The 20365-nt window shown below is 41.9% G+C and overlaps 4 protein-coding genes across 5 annotated transcripts; 2 read left to right on the top strand and 2 right to left on the bottom strand.

The window, feature by feature from the left end:
• Positions 1–1100: 1100 nt before the first annotated feature.
• On the bottom strand, positions 1101–4760 carry fdxacb1 (ferredoxin-fold anticodon binding domain containing 1). The gene is made up of 5 exons (XM_071546300.1): positions 4148–4760; positions 3864–4020; positions 3055–3258; positions 2778–2936; positions 1101–2676 (listed from the first exon to the last, which is right to left on the bottom strand). The coding sequence occupies exons 1-5, from the start codon at positions 4323–4325 to the stop codon at positions 1335–1337; spliced, it is 2040 nt and encodes a 679-aa protein (XP_071402401.1). The 5' UTR covers positions 4326–4760; the 3' UTR covers positions 1101–1334.
• Positions 4761–5384: 624 nt separating this feature from the next.
• LOC139666944 (mitochondrial import receptor subunit TOM40B) lies at positions 5385–9873 on the top strand. Its single transcript, XM_071546296.1, has 10 exons — positions 5385–5512; positions 6077–6276; positions 6381–6448; positions 6923–7015; positions 7135–7236; positions 7812–7917; positions 8064–8186; positions 8298–8374; positions 8473–8575; positions 8703–9873. The coding sequence occupies exons 2-10, from the start codon at positions 6093–6095 to the stop codon at positions 8840–8842; spliced, it is 996 nt and encodes a 331-aa protein (XP_071402397.1). The 5' UTR covers positions 5385–5512; positions 6077–6092; the 3' UTR covers positions 8843–9873.
• A 972-nt stretch (positions 9874–10845) lies between these two features.
• On the bottom strand, positions 10846–17227 carry bicdl2 (BICD family like cargo adaptor 2). 2 transcript variants are annotated; one of them, XM_071546298.1, is made up of 10 exons: positions 17127–17227; positions 15658–16261; positions 14179–14394; positions 13803–13919; positions 13180–13326; positions 12742–12888; positions 12386–12460; positions 12048–12127; positions 11830–11944; positions 10851–11571 (listed from the first exon to the last, which is right to left on the bottom strand). In XM_071546298.1, exons 2-10 carry the CDS (start codon positions 15907–15909, stop codon positions 11395–11397), a joined length of 1326 nt encoding a protein of 441 aa, XP_071402399.1. In that variant the 5' UTR covers positions 15910–16261; positions 17127–17227; the 3' UTR covers positions 10851–11394. The 2 variants fall into 2 exon arrangements, with proteins under 2 accessions (XP_071402400.1, XP_071402399.1); XM_071546299.1 differs by lacking the exon at positions 12742–12888 and having other exon boundaries at positions 10846–11571.
• A 585-nt stretch (positions 17228–17812) lies between these two features.
• Positions 17813–19948, top strand: mia (MIA SH3 domain containing). The gene is made up of 4 exons (XM_071546301.1): positions 17813–18019; positions 18306–18439; positions 18626–18736; positions 18867–19948. The coding sequence occupies exons 1-4, from the start codon at positions 17902–17904 to the stop codon at positions 18888–18890; spliced, it is 387 nt and encodes a 128-aa protein (XP_071402402.1). The 5' UTR covers positions 17813–17901; the 3' UTR covers positions 18891–19948.
• Positions 19949–20365: the final 417 nt, after the last annotated feature.

Below are 20365 nucleotides of genomic sequence, written 5' to 3'. Positions count from 1 at the left end.
TTACTCGAATACTGTACTTAAGTACAATTTTGAGGTACTTGTACTTTACTTGAGTATTACCATTTTATGCTACTTTATACTTCTACTCCACTACATTTCAGAGGGAAATATTGTACTTTTTACTCCACTACCTTTATTTGATAACTTAAGTTACTAGTTACTTTGCAGATTCAGATTATTAATACAAAATATAATCAACTAATAAACTGTGATGTATTACCTACTGTAAGATACCCAGCAGTATATAAAGTAGTGGAAATCAGCCACACCTTTTCCAGCTGCAACATTAAAGTGATGCTTACACATTAATGCATCAATAATTATAATTCAATAATATAATATATACTGTATTATTCTGAAATGGGTCATTCTGCATAATGAGTACTTTTACTTTTGTTGCTTTAAGTACATTTTGATGCAAATACTTTTGTACTTTTACTTAAGTAACATTTTGAATGCAGGACTTTTACTTGTAACAGAGTATTTTTATACTGTGGTATTTCTACTTTTACTTAAGTAAAAGATCTGAGTACTTCTTCCACCACTGGTCCAAGATGCAAACTGTCTGAGATAATTGATTTCAAAGCTGTTTCATCGCAAGCTCCTTTAACTGCTTTTGGGATCTCTTGTTCATACATAAATATTAAATACGTACATATTGTGTTGAAGGTATATTGCAAACCTGAAGATGCAATGTTTTTCTTCCTCTTTTCATTCATGTTCATATTTTAAGTGTGCTACTGTCATGTGATATTGTGGCAACTTACATGTAAATTGTTAGTACCATCAATAAATCATTGTTGTTTGAGGTTTGTCAGTACACTGTTTAAATGGTAGAAAGCAGAACTAACTATTGGTACTATGGTGCATTAAGTGCATACCAATGTTGTGTGTATGTGATGTAAAATGAAACACTAATATGTAATATGTGCCATATTACATAAACCGGGCCAATGGTACCTACCATGGTATTGTGACAGTGTGCCCTGGTAGTACTAGTAGTAGTAGTAGTAATATGTACTACAGTTTACTATAATTTACCATGCTTTTCTATGCACCACAAATTTGTTGTTAAATAACAGATTTATTGTATCATGATAATAAATATACACACAAATACACAGAGTTCCAAACACATTTAAAAGACATAACAGTAAATAATGCCTCAACAACTGTGGTAGCATTTTTCATTCAAATTAAACACTGTCTAACTACAGTTTTGCAGATTATATGATTATAGCTCACTCTTACAATCAGACTGGTCATTGTTCTGTTTCAGAAAAAAAAAGTGGTGAAATGCCTTTTATTCCCTGTCACACAGATGTAAGTTAAAGTTACCTGATGGTGACTTGCAAACGAGAGGACAGCAAGGCTTCCAAGTGCCTGTGCAGTTGGAGAGCTTGTGTGTGTGACAGTGCATGTGTGTGTGAATGGTAGATCAGTCTGTAGCAGTAACTGGTCTGACTCAGGTCAGGGTGTGAGAACGTATCAATGAGTTTAACCTGCTCCACGGTGCCGAGACTGGCCTCTCTGACCACAGCAGTGAACTTCCTCTCCTCCCAGGCCGGCCCGGTCCAGAAGCTGATGTCAAAGCTGAGGTGTTCGGGGTACAGGGAAAACGGGTTGAAAGGTTTCCCCGGGGACGGGCAGAGCACAAATTGTTTCAAGAAGCGCGGGTCACGTGACCACAGCAGCCGCCAGTCAGGGAGCGAGAACAGGAGCGCGGCGAGGAGGTCCAAATTAAGGGAAACAGTGACACTAACTTGGCTGATGCTGTCACTTGCATCGCTGGCCAACACCTTGCCAACCAACCCCATTGGCTGTGCCTTCAGACACAGACTTCCCTGTTCTGTAACCAGGGAGACCCTATATGGAGCAAGCAGGGTTTCCAGGCTTTGGCCAAGCAATTTGATTGGCTCACATGCTGCGGGACACACGCCTCTGAGGAGAAGCTGGTGAAAGGCAGGTAGAGCCCAAAGGCTGATGGGCACGTTCCTGAACACCAGGCCGCTGATGCCAAATAGCAGCCCTGTAAAACCATTACAGTCACCATGAGGCTCCTCATTCTCATTTCCTTCAACTTCAACATTTTCGTTATTCCCCTCTTTCTCCCCATCATTCCCCTCTTTCTCCCCATCATTCCCCTCTTTCTCCCCATCATTCCCTGTATTGCTCGTCAACTCTTGTTGTTCTTCTTTCTCTGGTCTATGAGGTAGAAGCTCTTCCATCTGAGGAAGTAGTGATGGACGCAGCACAAAAAGGCCGCTTTCCCCCTCAGTGTCGACATCGAGGGAGCATGCAGACCTAAAGCATTCTGCTCCTTTGCTCCTGGCCCAATCCGCTTTCTCTGAGGTAACACACGTGCCCGAAAGAGTGTCTGGTGTGTCTGTATGTTTCTGACTGTCCAAGAGCAGTGACTGATCCTTTTGTTTGTCCGTATTTGTGTGTAGAGCTGTCGAGGTATGAACGTCGGAGTTGAGGCCCTTGTGAAGCAGGTGTATCCAGTAGCAGTATGTATTGTCTTTCTCATGGCAGCACTTCTGCAGTTGTTTGGAGGTGAGGAGGAGGGGAAGGGTCTCCGTCGTCATGGAGACGGACCATTTCTCTGCCAGTCCTTTGAGTAGAAAGTCCTGCACCAACCTGACGGGGTGGACAGAGTCCGGAGAGAGAAATTCCCTGACGAGAGAAAAGACAGCAAGCACAGTGATATGATAGCTAGTTTGCGACGGCGGCTTGTAATTCACACATCATGAAAGTCTCTGCTTCTTAGTGTGTACCTGAATATGTAATCGCTGAGCTCAGCAGGTATGTGATACTCGACTCTCTCCCCTTCAACAGATTCCTCCACTTTGAGCCTCTGAACAGCGCTGTAGGGGAGGCTGCGTGTAAACACATGGAGCAAAGCGTTCTCCAAATGAAAGCCCTTATCCTGGCTCCTGTGCAACAACAAAACCATAATCAGGCAGTCTCCTAATCCATATCAAGAGCACACACAAACAGACAAACCCTTGCTGTCTCTCTCTATGCGCTTTAACACTCACCTTTGCTCCTTACCTGTATCCAGTACACTTGTAGCTCTCGTATTTCTCACTCTCAAAAGGACGGACATCACTTAGGACCAGGTGCGCCTCCGCTGCCATCGCAACAACCTGCCAGCTGTTGTGCCACTCTCTCTTCGGGTGGTCCGCCGGTGTCCCACCCTGTCCGTTGCACAGGGCAACATGGACCTCCCCGTCTTCAGCCAGCACCTGAACACAGCTGGATACACAGCACAAACCACCACAAGTCTTCAGTGTATTTGTCTAAAACAGTGATTTTGTTAATATGTATGTCAATACTCTCATTCTCAAATACTCCATTACTGATCTTACTGCGAATATGAGAACACTCCAATTGAACATATGGGACACTACATTATTTCAAGCACTGGAGGATCGTTTTGGTCTAAGGCATTTGTATAATTTTTCTGCGTGTATGTCTTTTGTCAGAGTATAAAGTAATTTGTTGGTAGGTTAAAAAAAAGGATACCCACCTGTTTCAAAAAGCAATTTGGACATGAATTAAGCACGGTATAGTTAGAAATGTAAAAATGTGTACACCGATTTATCATGTTGATGGTTTATTGGATAATACATAATGCAGAGACAGGAAAGATGCTAGACACAGAAGGTCTGACAGCAACAAAGGCTGTGAAAGTCATTATGCAGCGACAATGTGGTGTGACTTTGCCAACAAAAACACCAGGATGCCACAATTTCCTAGATCTTTCGACTGCATTCTCTGTTTGTTTGGCTTTTGAACACAGCTCGTCTGTGTGATCGCTGTCTCCGCTTGTTTTTACATATGAACAACATGTGACCTACCTGAGGAAGAAGTTCTTGAGAAGTTCTCTGTTCTTCTTAACACCACTCTTGCGACCGCAGTGAGGAAAGTTAAAGACCACACGGTCAAATAGACGATCCTGCAGAGAGGCGCATTCTCCAAGCTTTGTAGAGTCCACCTCGAACAGCACCTCTCCACCTGATGAACATACAAGACACATCCCAAGTGTAAATCTCACAAAGTGCAACCTACTACAAACATTCAAATGAAAAGCAGACAAATAAACAAAGACAGTGTGTGGCAATGTAAACACACACACACTTACCTGAGTCCCTGATGATCTGTATGTTGGTGGCTGCACTTTCATGCCGCAGTGCCTCTTCCTGACTCTGGAGGCAGGTGGCCGTTATGTTGCTCTCCGACTCTGAGGAAAACTGTCTCAAAGTCGCAGAAAAGGAGAAGTTCCCTTCTCCCACAAACAGTACTGTCCGAGGAGTAGACATGTCCAGTGGCAGTTGGTGACTCACAAAATGGGTGACTCGTAACGCTGCACCAAAGCTGCGATTCCTTATGGCTCAGAGTGCGACATGTGATACTCTCCATTTGACTCCATGATCATCTCACTGCTGTCTTCACTTGATGTTAATGTGGCAGACTAACACAAATAAGATCGTACTAACTGCTTACAAGTGAAGTTAGCATGCGTGGCGATCCGCTTTTCGACCCTTTTCCCTTGGAAAATTTGATGTAACGTTACAGTTAGTAATGTACAGGTGTCACGTTGCTACCCTGTAGTTAATGCTATCTTATCTAATCTGTACAACAAAATAAACCACTCAAACGTGGCGATATCGTCTTAACTAATCGGTGGAAACCAGTCTGTAACACTCCTCTCCTTCTGTTTCAGTCGACCTAGAAACGTTAGCTGGATAAAACCGTTTCACCTGTAGCGGCTTCGGCAGCTTTGGTTAAACCCCGTGTCGCAGTTACAGTAGTCCGACGAGAAACAAATCTAAGGAACATTCTGCCTCTCAACTTCTGTTTTGGGACAGCAAAAATCCTCAATAGCATTTTAAAGTTAGGTGAGACTTCACAGTTCTTTAATGTCACCCTAGAGTTTATACATTATACAAATGTAAATGCATTGTTTTGGAGCATTTTTATTGAAAATAGAAAAAGAATAAATAATAAGCAAACAAACAAATAAAAAAAGACAATAGGATAGTAAAGCATCAGGTAGATAATAAATAATAATAAAAAAAAGAAATCAAAATACAACAAACATCTTATTGGTTGTGAAATCTCAATTATGTAATGCAGTTAGACTTCAGATTTCAGTTCAATCAATAATACATTCATTTTAGGGATTCATTCCCATTGCAGTAATAGCAAAAAATGTCTCTTGGTGTAAAAAAGAATATAGTGATAGAGTGTCAGTGGTGTGAAAGACAAGGAAAGGGAAAAAAATGAGTCGCCAGGAACCAAAGAATCCTGTCATGTTTCCAGTAGGACATATTTGTATGGTGACACTTCACATCTGGAGGGAGCTTTATGCAGCATCAGTTGATCCGAGCATTAGTAGCCTTGGCTTATTATTAGCTGATCTTTTTAAAATCTCCACCTGACAGGTTGTCTCATGTGCTATTCTCAGTACCGTTTGGGATTTTAAGGTGTCTTGATCACACTGGAAGTACGTAGAGAAACAACTAGCGCACATAAATGTCTGTTTTTCCTCGATGCTAAGGTCATGCTAGCTAACGGAATAGCTGCACCTGCACATCAGACCATCAAACATCCTCATAGGATGCATGTAGTCGTAAACATCCATGTAATCCAGTTTGAATTGCAGTAGAAACCAGTGTATCGAGCTAGCGAAATAGCTTAGGTTTTTTATTCTTATCCTTGTCTGCATCCTCGGGTTCCCTCACCCATACTGTGCCTCTCTCCGTGTGTGTGTAGCTGTGTGTCAAATTAGGGTCGTTTGTGTTTCCTCAAGCAGTCATTGTCACAAACATTTACTACACTTTTTGTAAGAGAGATGTCTGGTAGAAGCCTTTGACAAGTGGCAATAAAGCTGGGGAAAATGTGTTTCTTTTTTCAACCAGTTGTAATCCAGGGGAACTTTCAAAACCAGCCTCTGTATTGCTCATGTAGGACAGAGGCACACTGGGCAAGATGCAAGTACAGGATGTGGGTAACATATCGGTTCATGGCGTCATCATACCTCCTTCATCTTGTTTCCTGTGTGTCCTAGGAAGCGTTGCGCCCACATGGGCAGCGTTCTGGCCTTGTCTTCCGGTCCGGGCCATCAGAACTGGCCTTTCTCCACGGACCCTCCCCCCTCTCGCTGGGACACGCATCCTGCTCACTGGGACACCCCGCCGCGCTGGGAGAGGAGAGATGGCCGCCTGCCCAACCCGGGCAGCTTCCACTCGCTGCACAGGAGCTGCAAGGGTGCAACATTCAACTATCACTATCAAGCTGTGCTGCTGTTTTGTCTTGTGGAACAATGTGTTGTGAATGTTGGATCTGACTCTCTCTCCTCCCTGCTTCCCCAGATGTGTTTCCTCAGCAGATCGAGGGAGTCAAGATGATCGTCAACAAAACTCTGAGCAGCTTCTTCAAGGTGACCATCATCATTGAACCAGGGATGGGACGATATATCCAAATTCAATATATCGGCATACAAAAATGTGACAATAAAATATGCTGTAGTAATCACATATGAGACGGCTTGACCATCACAGTTTCACAAGCTCTCCATCCAAATTATATTATTTGCTTTTTGTAATGACATTTTGAAATTGTTGTTTACGTTCTAGCAAGCCAGTACCATTGCTAGAAAGACTTGTGGCTCAGAAGTAAACATAATTCCGCACAGTCAGACTGAACTTTTATTTATTACATCGTATTGTGGTGGTTATGAATTGTGAACCACATATCATGTATCGCATTGCATTGTCAGGTAAGCATATCGTCCCATCCCTACATTGCACCCAAATCAACTTATATGAAAACTGTGCATCCCTAGTAGCTGTAGACAATGAGGGTGTAAATATCCTGTAACAGTGAGTGTGTGTATGTATGTGTTTGTTTCCAGGTCAGTCACACCCTCCACCTCAGCGCTGTTAGTCCGTCTTACTATCGCTTCCATGTGGAACACCTGCAGTCGGACGATTACAGCAAGGACAAGGTCAAGCACACGTCATCAGATACAAGAGATGTTATGCTGTGTCGTCATTAATGTGCAACAAAATGATGGAGCTGCTGCCTCATTGACTTGATTTTTTTTTATCATTTAACACGGTTTAGGACGCCCCAGCATTGATCGGTGAGATGGATTCTTCAGGTAGTCTGAACGCTCACTCTCTGCTGCATCTCACTGAGCGTGTCAGAGCCAGGGCGGTGTTCCAGGTGAGTCCAAGGGGGTTTCGATAGTTACTAGTAGACAGGTAATATTGAATTGTAGCTGGACCGTTGAACCTTTAGACTGGGGTGCACATTTAAACACAAAGACTCAAGAGCCATTAAACCATTTATTAAGGTGATGGATGAACAGATTAGTGGATGGATGATTTTATATCATCAAATGCATCCAATAAACTTGGGACATGACAGGCTACCAACTAATCCATTCAGTTCCTTCACAAGTGAGGTAAGGACCTACTAAAGGTTCTTACCTTTAACATGCAGGTCTGGTAAAGGCAGCATGGTTACGAACAAAAGGGTTCAGAACAGACAAACTGGGTCTTATGTGTCCTGCAGAAATTGTCCCGCCTCTCCTGAGCACAGATAGGAGGAATTCCCTCTCAATCTCCAGAGCTAAGGAAGTTTGGTTGTGAATTTGTAATTCTTAAACGCGACCCACTCCATGTCCAGACTCACTGTCAATGTCAGTTACTTTGACTCAAAATGAATGCTGCACAGTTTTGCAAGACATTTCCAGTTTGCTGCCAACATCTCCATTCTTATCATTGATTCTGTTTTAGACCCAGCAGGCGCAGTTTGTAACGTGGCAGTTTGAAACTGAGTACAGAGGAAACGACTTCACGGCTGCTGTGACAGTGGCAAACCCAGACATCCTGAGAGAGTCAGGTGAGAAGTGACAGGTGTGATGCAGAGAACCAGCATAAGCATTGGGAACATCAGTCATTACTATGTGCCAGAGAACTACATTGTGGTTCCTCCCTGCCTGATTCAGTCGGTTATGTCTCTGTGTGTTTGTGTTTCCCTTGGGACAGTGATCCTTGTGGCACACTTCCTGCAGAGTGTGTCGTCTGGACTGGTGTTAGGAGGGGAGCTGGTCTACCATCGTGGACGAGCAGAGGAAGGAGGCATTCTTACTTTGGCTGGACAGTACTCAAGTGGGGTTTTGTTTTGTGTGAATCTGCTTGCGACATACATCATCTGTTTGAATTAATCTGGTATCTTTTTTGATCTGTTTTGCCTGATCTTTATTCTGTATCTCCCTTCAGGACCAAACTGGGTGGCGACACTGAATGCTGGGAAAGGAGGTGCTCATGCTAGCTACTATCACAGAGCCAACAAACAGGTACTGTATAGTAAATACGAGCATATAAACTCACTATTTGCTGCTTTGGGTGCTTATTGCAAATATGCTTGTGTGTGGGGGCGTGTGTTCTTCACCAGATCCAAGTCGGGGTGGAGTTTGAAGCCAGTACCAGGACACAGGAGACCACGGCCTCCTTTGGCTACCAGATGGAACTCCCAGAGGCCAACATGGTGTTTCGAGGTAAACGCTGATTTCTTTCTGCAACTTTCAGCCTGTAACTTTCAAGTTTTTTTGTAGTCAGTATACATCATTAAGACTAAGTCATTTTTTTGTGTGTATATGTGTGTGTGTTTCTATATATATACAGGTATGGTGAACAGTAGGTGCATAATAGGAGGAGTGTTGGAGAAGCGTCTGACTCCGCTGCCTGCCACCCTGATTATGGGTGCCTTTGTGAATCACCGGGGTGACAAGCTGCAGGTGGGGCTGGGCGTCAATGTGGGATAGTCTCCCACAAACCCTTCCTGGACTTCCGCTGTCCCAATGTCCGTCCAGAGACCGTTTTTTGAGGCCTCATGATTCACTGAGTTTCCAGGGTTTTATCAGAGTCTTGTACAGACCTTTTTGGTTATTCAAACACTTCCTACTGACCGTTTGAGCATCATGGATCGTAAGGGTGTCGAATCCCCAAAGTGTCCCCTTGATTTCCACGCTTTTTCCCCCCTATCTTTCTACCTACCTCTCGAAACAGAGGTGATGTTTTCTGACTGGAAGACAATAGGATTACACAGGAGGAATTGAGGAATAGCTTGCGGGACTCAACAACTCTGACTCCCGATCTTCTACTTGCCCCCATGTTGACCTGAACCCAGACCCTGCACACTTTGGAGACGGCACAACTAATGACTGAAAATCTACATCTGCGAGAATCTCCTACAGCCTACTGGACTATAGAAACATAAAGGATGAGAGTCATACTGTACTGTATATGTATAAAAAAAGTTTTATACTTGAGGTAGTCTAAGAAAATGTGGTGTATGTTGTTATTAAACTGTGCGTATGAGTAAATGTGTGCGTGTGTGTGAGATGTGTGTGTGTGTGTGTGTTGTTTGTATGTGTTTATGCTTCTGTGTGAATGCTTGTACTGTTTATTTTACGTGTGTGAGAGTTTCACACACTAACAAATGACTAATGACTAATAGCCTAATGACTCTAAGAGGATAGGTGCTGCTCCGTCTCTACTAACCCCTGCCCTGTTATTCCACAACTGATGGATGTGTGAGTGGCTATGCACTGTATTGGGCCAGGAACATACTGTATTGGAAGGTACTGTATGTATATAGAGAGGTAGGCATATAGACGCACTGAGCTGTATGCAATCTGCACTACTCACCCTGCTTCTGGGCATTTTAAGTCTTGTATGACATATGAAATGTTAATTATTAGAATTATTTATTGACCAATGTGTTATATTAGCGTACAGGCAGGAGGAGTCTGTCTTTTTTGTCTTAATTTAATAAAGATGTTATTTATTTCTATCATGGTTTAACTGTTTTTTCAGTGTTGGTAGCTGAGCATGGGTTTGTCCCAGAAGTCCAAAAAGTACTCCTCATTTTCCTCCTCCTCTGTCCTCATTTCCTCCTTAACCTGTAAATTGATGTTTGACCTGCAGTGTTTGCTGCAATCCCAGTAGTGGAGGAGATGACAGGCGCTGCTCCAAAACCTCCCCATGTCTCCTGTGGTGGAGGACACTCAAGTTCTTTTCAGTGACATCTATTGGCATTGAGTCATCATCAATTGTCGTCTTATAGATGATGCTGTACAGGACGCGGATTCGATCCCTCCCTTCCCTAATCTCTCTAAGTACTCTCTGGAAGGAAGTGACTGATACTGTGGGAGGAAATAGATTTGTAAAATGATTTGGGACGTGCCCTGATTTGTTTGCCCTGCATTCATGTTGATTTAAAGGTCTAACAAATGACCTGGAAACTCAAAGCTCTTTTGATATCAAGGATTTACTTTTCGACTTATCTTTCTCCCTTGTTTCCTTTGGAACTTAATGCTATTATATGTTGGAAAATGTCCGCTACATAATACTGTGGCTGCCTGTCTGTTTTGGGGCATCATTGGTTTGTTTTTTATCCAAGGCAGGACATCCAAATTTAGTGTCAGGACAGCAGAACAGTAACAGATGAAGGACAGTGAAAGGACAGCCACATTTTGTTGCAGTACAATGGCAGGAAACTCACAAAGTAGCATGCACATCACCTAGTGGCACAAGACTGCAGCACTCAGTATAGGGCGGAAAATGATTTAACCCTGATTCAAACGTATATTTCAGTATGACCTAGAAATATGCAAACACTTGCATATAGCTGAATCTAATATACATTTCCCTGTTTAACCATTTACCATGTTATGATGTTTGGTGTTTGTGTTTTATGTTTTGTAATATGCATTTCTTACGTGTTCAATACAATGTTGTTTATGTCATCTGTAGACACACATTTTATGTAAGTGTCAATCAGCTGATCTGCATTGAGCACATCAATACATTGAAAATCTTCAATACATGTGGGTATATCATTGGTAAACACTGTATTTACTAACTACTTACAGTCATGTATGCAGTGTTAGTGTAGCTGTGTAGCTGAATGAGTTCAGCATGACACTGACTGTTTGGGTCAAGGGTTCAATTTCCCCTTGACCCTTTCTTACCAAATATGTAACCTATGCTGTCACTGCATTGTAAGATACTGTGGTAAAAAGTATGAACAGAATAAGCGATGGAACAAAACACACATAAGGGACACTAAAATTGGTCACTTTAAGTTTTCAGCAGGTACAAATATAAAGTCCTAAAAAGTGATATAATAGATATACATATGTACAAAAATATTTAAATATATTCAAATATGAGGTCTGTAAACATTTCCACCTATTCGTACTACTATCACATTGCAGAGTACATTATCTGACTGCATAAGCTCACTGTGACAAAGGTACAGGACTAAAGTCTCTCGTTCTTCTTTTAAACATCTTCATCCTTTCTCTCTTGATTATTTGTCTCTGAACAGAGAAGAGAAGAATCCTTTCCCTCCTTCTCCCCTCATTCTCAAAGACTTGCTTCTTTGGAGTCCTACTGTCTTTTCTTTCTCTTTCTCTCGCTGCTGCTCTTTCTGTCTTTCCTCTTCTCTTTGCTGCACCTGCTGGTTGATCACCAGCCTCATGTCCTCCTGGAAGATATAAACAAAGCAAAAAAAATTCTGATGTAAAAAATATGTTGCTTGTATACTGTACTATTTTGTAAAAGAGGATTAGGGCCACATGAAAGTTTTGAGATTAATCTCAGAATTCTGAGAATAAAGTCAGAATTACTTTAAACTCATAATTCTGACTTTCATCTCAGAATTCTGACTTTAAACTCAGAAGTCCATACTATTTCAAGTGTATTGTAGATAAATAATGTGTAATGTTATATCACCCAGACTCACCTGCCAGGCATCCAGCTCCTGGGACAGCGCCACCTTGTGTTTGATGGTGTTGAGAAGCTGCTGGGTCAGCGAATCTTTCTCCTGACGCACTGTGGCCAACTCACTCTCTAGGGAACTGGGCATTCATATGCATAGATAATTGGCAAAAAGTATGTATAACATTATGTGCCATAATCATATCAAATCAAATCAAGTGTGTGTGTGTGTTGTAGTATCACCTGTAGCTTGGTTTTCCAGTGCTTCTAAATGGCTTGACTTCCTCCCTCAAAGACTCAAGCTCCTCCTGTTGACAGTGCAACTGAAAAGGGCAACAGTGAAAGCCATAAGTTATATTATATTGATCCTCACTTTAATATCAAGGACTTTGATTTTCACTTTGGGTTTGAAAGATATTCTATTTGATTAACTCAAATTAATCACTATATTTTCCAAAAATAAAAGCTTGCAATCCAATGGGCGGCCCAAGTCACATATGCACATATAACTACCCCCATATAACTACCATATAACTGTGTTTATGATAAGTTTTTGTGTGAGCCTACACATAGTAACTGACCTCCTCTTTCAGTGTTTGTATCTCGTCATCTCTTGCTTGCAGGACTTCAGAATGAGCCAGCAGAGCCTCTTTAGCCTGGTGAGGGTGGTGGTGGGGGGGGGTTATACAACATATATACAACATTTATTTGGTGTTGTGCCTTCACTGCACACTGCAACATTGTAGACATAGCTGCAAAGAGGCTAAGCATTTGGCAACAGGTTAGTATTCATTGTTATATCAGATTATAAAAAGTCATGTCAGTACATGTTAAGAATTAGTACATACTAACTAGAGTTAGTATGCAACAGCTTTGTGCACCTGTGAATTCTGACACTCACTGTGTAGTGTGTGTGTGTGTGTGTGTGTGTGTGTACCTGTGATTGCTGAATTTCACTAAGCAGAGACAGAGGTGGTGTGTGTGTGCTCTCCAGGATGCCCTCTTCTCCCAGGCTTAGAGCCTTTTGCTGCAGAGAGCGATTCAATGTACGCAACTCAAACACCACTCCCTGCTCCTGCTCAATCTGTGTACACACACACACACACACACACACACACACACACACACACACACACACACACACAGACAGACAGACACAAGCACACTTCAATGTTAGACACACAGCAAGAGTTGCAGTACGCTTCAGCTGGTTGTTAGTGAGTTATGTTAGTGAGTGTTAGAGTTACATCTCCTCCAGCTCCAGAGGCAGCATTGTCATTAACCCATAATTCCCGACCCTTTCTCCTGCCCAGTTTGCTCAGGTTTCATCCTTCATCCCTGCAGTGTATCTAAAACTCCAGTCAGTGGTCCTCACCTCTGTTTCTTTCTCTCTCAGTCTGACCTGCAGTTCTGTCAGTCTTTCTCTCAGTCCCTCTCTCTCCATTCGCAGTCTTTCACTGTCCTCCTGCGACGCTTTCAGCTGTTTCTCCATGTGCGACAGGCGCTCCTGCAGAACTCTGTTCTGAACAAGGGAAGACAGTAGAGGGGGAGGTAGATGGATACAGAATGATGTATATGAGGCAACATAGAGGGAAAAGAGAGGGGTATCTATCACTATTGTCATGCATGGATTACCAAATGGGCATTTTGGGTGCTGGACTATGTTCATTACATCTTATTCATTTCAATTGGAGTATGTGTCTGACCTGTCTGTGATGATGTGAGGTATAATGCCCCTGCCTCTGCTGTAACATTGTAAGATTATTCAGTATTCTGCTAATAATACCATTGGTGCTTTCTGGTCACTTTGCATTCAAATGTCTTCAATATTCAGAGCTTATATGAAGTAGTGGTCGCTTGGGTGGCTACTTCCCTTCAAGCCTCTAGATGGCACAATCTGTCCATGATTATATTGTATATAAAACTATAATAGTTCAATTTATTTTGGTATTGATTTACTTGTGTACATTTTTTTTTTAAAGTGACTGGTATGAATACCTCTGCTTGTATGTTCCCCAGTTGTGTAGAGCTGATATTTTGGCTAAAAGATGATTCTTCCATCTCTTCTCTGAGAGAACGAAGCTCAATCCTCAAGGAATGTTCCAGTGTTACAGCCTGGATGGGTGGGAGATGGAAAAGTTGAGAAAAGCTATTGTTCTATGAGTTACGAAGGTAGGACTCCCTAAACCTGCTTGTCTGCATTGCTCCTGTCTGTGACATGACACCACATACACACACACACACACACACACACACACACACACACACACACACACACATATACAGACTAGTGACTAATGAAATTCTGGGTGGGTTAACAGCTCTTTAAGGCACAGTGAAAGTTAATAGTAGGAGAAACTCTGGAGTGTATAACCTCAGCTAGCTGCTCCACCAAGCGATGGTTGTGATTGGCTAACTGGGTCAGCTGTTCGCTCTCATCCCTTCTGCGGTCTCGCCCCTGGCTGTGATGTCGCTGCAGCTCCGCCCGTAAGGTGGTCAAATCTGAAGTGAGCTCCGCCTCTTTCTGCCCGGATGCCAGGTCGCTCATCTCCAGCTTCCTCTGCAGAACATGCTTCTCCTGCTGTAAAGCCTGACACACATTCATTAAACTTAACATTTGATGGCTTCAACACACAACATTAAGTTTTGGAGTTCATCTTTTCTGATATTTTAATTATTGTATTTGATGTGGAGCAAAACAGTTACAATGAGGTTTAACTGCAGAATGTCAGCTTTAACAAATAATAATGCTAAGGAAGCTAAGGAATTCCTTTTTTACATTACAGGGTGGCAAAAGTATTTGGACAGATTAAGATGATATTCAGTCAAATCAGGGACAGATTATTATTCTTATGATTATTATTATTATTATTATTATAATTATTAGTAATATTATTATTATAGCTTTACACCCCTGTACTTAACCCTATGGATTCCTTTTGGTGCTAATTGGCACTGAGGTAGTATGGAGTACCTGGCTGTCCAAATAACTGCAACTAAATCTACATCAGAGTTATTAAACCAGCATCAAAACATTAATTTGTGTTTCACCCTATTAATCCCATTGAACTCTAAGAGGAAACTTGTCATGCATGCCCATCTTGAAGCTGTAGCAGGAGCAGGATGACTCAAAGCTGGTTTGATGACTTTGCCATAATTACTTAGTCATTCATTCAACCATATATAGTCCATACTGTTCTGTTGTGATTTACAACTGTGGCCAACAGCTGAACCCTGTGGGTCTCTGTGTGAGACACACTGGGACACAAAAATGCCGGGGAAGAGCATGTGAAAAGGAGACATCAATAGTGAGGTGATGCTTATTGGTTACTGACTTCTAGAAGTCATTGCACATTTAGAATTTTTGACTACATACTAAAAATGACTAGTTTATTATACATAGAATATATTAAACTGTCTTTATTATAGCATAGTTTTTGCACCCTGAAATGTGAAATTCTTGTGCTGTTCCTTGACACTCTGTTATCCATCATCATAATCACTAAGAAAATCTCCCATGTCATCCACCTGCCAAGTTCCATTGATCTGTATGCATTACTAATGGATCTTGATAAGCACAGCACTTTCTACTTTTTTCCCTCACACCACAAAACCAAAACACTGATAAGACACTGATAACAAGTATTCTTATTTCCAGTAATGCAGGATCAAGAGTCTCTATAAACAATTCTACAATTCATCTGCAAATTTAAGTCCTGTTCAGACTATAGCCACTATCCATCAAGTATGTGCCAGTTTCCTTTCAATCTCACTGTGTTATTAAACTAGTTACAATGATTGCGTAGCTATTCAGTTATAAAAGCTATTGCATCTCTGTCATCCTCAGCCTTACCTCTACCTCCCTCTCCCTCTGCTCCAGAGAGGCTGCCAGCTCCTCGTTCTTCTCCAGTAAAGCCTGTCCCAGCTCTGCAGCTAGTATGAGGTCTGTCTCTATCCCCCCTCCTCCATCAACCCCACCAGAGAGGGGAGAGGAAGCTGACAAGGGGAGAGCGAAGGACAGAGAAACAGAGGAGGATGAGGAGAGGGGGAAGAAGGAATCCTCTAGGCTGGGGGAGGGAAGGCTGTTTTTCCTGGGGGAGAACATCTTTCAGGTGTGAAGGCTTGTAGAAGTCAGGCATTAGAAAGCATGGCTTGTCATCCCAGTCCTCTGATTTCCGATCCACACACACACACACACAGAGGTAGATGGACAGTCCTACATGAACATGTGGAAACTATGCAGCTTAAATTGTGGTTTGTGTTAAGGGAGATGTTCCGAGTTTATCTTATCAGGTCTCCTCCTCTCTCTGCTTCTCTCCTCTCTCTTGGTTAGGTAATTTATATTGGAATACAGCCTATTTTGTCTGTGCCAAACTTGTCCTTCACTGTGGTGCCAATGGCGCTGATGTTGGTGTCACTCCTATTCTCTCAGTATTCTCTCAGAAAACGGTGTAATCCTATGAGAAAGAAAAAAAGAAAGAAAGAAAGACATTCAATATATATGGCAAAACAATTTAAATAGATTCAGTAACTGTGGAGTTCAACATTTTCATCACTCTGGTGTGAGATTTGGAGCATGTATGATGACCTGTTTGAGTGTCAGACTAGTTGTTGTCTGGTAATGTAATGTAATGTAATGTAATCTTGCATGGCCTTTAACCAGTTCTTTTTGTCTGAGAGCTGCTTTTGTTACTCTGACCGAAATACCAGCTCCACTGTTATCTTTGTTCCACCCCCCCCAAATTCCAATGGCATTATACTCTACTAGCGCCTACAAAACCAGTACTGAATAACGATTTGTGTTCCTGATCCTAAAACCGAACAAATACATTTTAACATACTCCCTAAGAAAATCTCCCATGTCATCCACCTGCCAAGTTTCATTGATCTGTGTGCATTACTAATGGATCTAAGTATAGCACATTCTACTTTCCTCACACCACATAACCAAAACACTGATAAGACGCTGATACCAAGTATTCTCATTTCCAGTCACTGCAGGATTAAAAGTCTTTATAAATAACACTATTACTCATCTGCAAATTAAACTCCTGTTCAGACTATAGCCACCTAATTTTCTTAAAAACTTCCATTACTATTTCTGTCTTTCAGTCTGACGTCAGCCACCTCACCTGTTAATACCTCTCCCTATGATCCTCCATGTGGCAACCATACAGTTATATCATTTAAACTAATTTAAAATCAAAGTTATGAACTCTCTGAGACTTTAACATACTTTCTTTCCATTATGAAAACTGTCATAACCTGTGTTAAGCCAAGTTCTATCTGCCTTTGAATGAACAGAAATTAAGTCTTTCTTACCTGACAGTTCCCAGCCAACTCCGGTATATTCTTCCTGTTTGGCGAGTGTTTGTGTATGTGTGTGTTTGTGTGTGTGTGTGTGTGGGTGTGTGTGTGTGTGTGTGTGTGTGTGTGTGCATGTGCGTGCATGTTTGGGAGTGTTTGTATAGGAGAGGCTCAGCTGGTTTCCTTGGCAGTGGAAACATATGTAAATATACGGCCAGTGGCTCCGCCTCCTGGGTGAGAGAGACTGAGAGAGCAAGAGAACAGAGAGAGGAATACAAAGAGAGGCAGTGTAAGAAAGATAATGACGGTGATCTGTTTAAGTGAGATAGCCACCGCTCTGACATCTAGTGGCAGAACAAGGTAGGGAGGGGTCAGATGAATGATGAAGAATGCAGACACACAGAGGTATGCTCCAGTGTTAGAGTAGGGGTGATGGGGGGTGAGAGAGGGAGGGAGAGGAAGGTCAACACACAGGCAGGGGTCTGTCTAATCTGGCCCTCCTCCTCATCCCCCATCCTGTTTACCTGCTCAAGGGGTGTGAATGGAGCTCTGTGTGTGCGTGCGTGTGTGTGTGTGCGTGTGTGTGTGTGTGTGTGTGTGTGTGTGTGTGTGTGTGTGTATGTGTGTGTGTGAAGGGGTGGGGGAAGAGAAAAAAAAGTGGACTGCCATCGCTGCACCTCCTTCTCAGAGCCTGCAAACAGACAAACGGGAACAAACAGCCCCACAAAGTATTAATCTATAGTGTAGGTGAAGTAAATTAAAGGATAAGAGGTTACATTCAGATACAGACATGTCTTGCAAACTTTGGCTCGCTGTGCTGGTGTGTATTTGGCTGCCGTTCTCTGAGGCTGGAAGACAGATGCCCAAACTCTCTGACAAGAAGCTCTGTGCTGATTCCGAGTGTAGCCGTGAGTAGCTCTCTCTACAACACTCTAGCTGTTAGGAGCTTAACACTGTGTAACACTGTGCTAAGGCTAGTGGTTACCTATGTTGTGATCATTATACTACTGCAGGGAGAGTTAATATGCTTCATGCTGTATTAATATTACCGTTGCAGAGCTGTTTCCTGAGACTAAATCCTTTACGTAAAATATAGCAAACATCATGAACTACAAGCTAATTTGTCTATGCCTCCCTTCCCTCCACAACTCTCTACCTTCATTCCTCCACTCCCCCTCCTTCATCCCTGCCCAGACCCCATCTTGATAGCCCGCGCCCTGCAGGACTACTACCCCGGAGACTGCAGGTTCATCCCCATCAGACAAGGACAGCTCATCTACGTCTATGCCATGCTGAAGGACAGAGGGAACCTCTTCTGGGCCGGCAGCGTGAGTGAAGAAACAAATAATAACTATGGCTTCAGCACAGCTCCTGACCAAAAGATTTTATATAATATTTGATATATAGTCAGCATATATAGTCATGATATAAAGTCATAAAGTGTCCATGTATAGTATTTATGAACCTCTCTAATGTTATCGCTTCACACTTCTGTCTGTTTAATGTGTTTATAGGTGCAGGACTCCTACTATGGGCAGCAGGAGGCTCGCATTGGCCACTTCCCCAGCAGTGTAGTGGAGGAGACACACGCTCTCATGCCAGCTACTACCGAGGTCAAGACTACTGTAGGTGGACACACACACACACACACACACACACACACACACACACACACACACACACACACACACACAAACACATGCATTATATGTATGCGTTACTGTCTCCTTACTGTATCTCTTTTCTTAATTCCAGAAATGGGACTTCTACTGTTACTGAGGAAAAGCACAACTGGCCTTGAACAACAACCTGCAGACAAACTACCAGACAATTTCTTAGGTCTCATATGATACACACATGTACTTACACACTTTGCTTATAGTATGTACGTCTGCACATGCACAATGCCTATCATCTGACACCTAAAACATGTGGACATAGCCCTGCAGCAATAAATCATCCTATAGAATATTTCATCAAATGTAACTGGCATTTTATAAGGCTGAAGAAAGAACCATTGCTGCTTAATGCTGTGTGTTGGACGCCTTCTATCTGGGTTTTTTTGTTCTCTTCTAGCCTACATTTTCTATCAATATCTGTTTAGAAAGTATTATTTTGTCTTTCAAAGTGTAAAAGCTAAATAATATATTTTAAGTGGAGGAAAACCCAGGTTTTGCATGACTTTTTACCCAATCCTTAAACAATTTGTGGGGAAATATGGATCCACTTGGTGATTTTGAAAGTGTCACAAAGGAAATACGTGGCATTTTTGATGGAATGATTATGATTCAAAACTGTCACCTTAATGATAGTTTGAAGAAAAAATGTAAAGCAGATGATAGCCATGCCACAGAAAATGAAATCATGGTACTGGAGACTTTTTTCAGCCTTAAACTAATGTTCAGTGCTATTAATACAAATGCTGAGAGTAGACCATAGGTGACAATTTTAAATTTATTTGGAAGATGGACTCTGAAGAAATTGCAAAAGGTCAATTTTGGAGGAATTTATTTTTTCCAGACATTTTGAAGTTCTTCAAAGAAAGAAAGAATGGAAATTACAGTATTCATGTCAAATAGATCTGCATGTTTGGTAATAGAATGAAAAATGAGTAAAAGAAAAGTTGCAAAGAACTTATTTTTCCATCTGAAAGTCATCCTTTAAGTCTGGGGGTATACGGTATACCCAATATTGACATGCTGAGAAAACTCAAAATTGGTGCTTTGAAGCTGATATCTCAAACATGAAGCTGTAGCACAACTGAACATACTTTTGACTGAATTATTAAATAAAGTCTATTGAAGAGCAAGGTGAGACATGCCAAAATAAAATATAAATAACAATCTCTCTGAATAATCTGTTCTGGTTATTGTCTTCAATCAAATATGAACTCTCTAGGTGAGGTGCTTTTGAAAATCTGAGTTGCATGAATTTCCTTGTGGAATGGAAATAATTCCTTATGGCTTTGCATCATAGCACAGGAACACTGCAGACAAAAAAGGGCACACAGTATAACATTTATGTTTCAGCATTTATTCTATTTGCTTCCCAAAACAAGTGTTTCTTTGTTAATACTTCGGGGGGGTTGTTTCCAATACTGAGGAATGATAAAGCCATAAAAATCATTGTTGCATCTACAAACACATTACGCACTCATACTCGTATCAAACATATACTCACGCACACACACACACACACACACACACATACACACTCACATATCCACACACACGCATACACATACACTCTCCGTA

Source organism: Centroberyx affinis, unplaced genomic scaffold, assembly GCF_046629955.1.
Source record: "Centroberyx affinis isolate AG114_WGS23_722 - 3 ecotype Tasmania unplaced genomic scaffold, CSIRO-AGI_Caff_v1 ptg005197l_1, whole genome shotgun sequence".
NCBI classification, from domain to species: Eukaryota; Metazoa; Chordata; class Actinopteri; order Beryciformes; family Berycidae; genus Centroberyx; species Centroberyx affinis.
The sequence above is the reverse complement of the archived record's forward strand: the minus strand, read 5'-3'. Positions and strand labels throughout refer to the sequence as shown.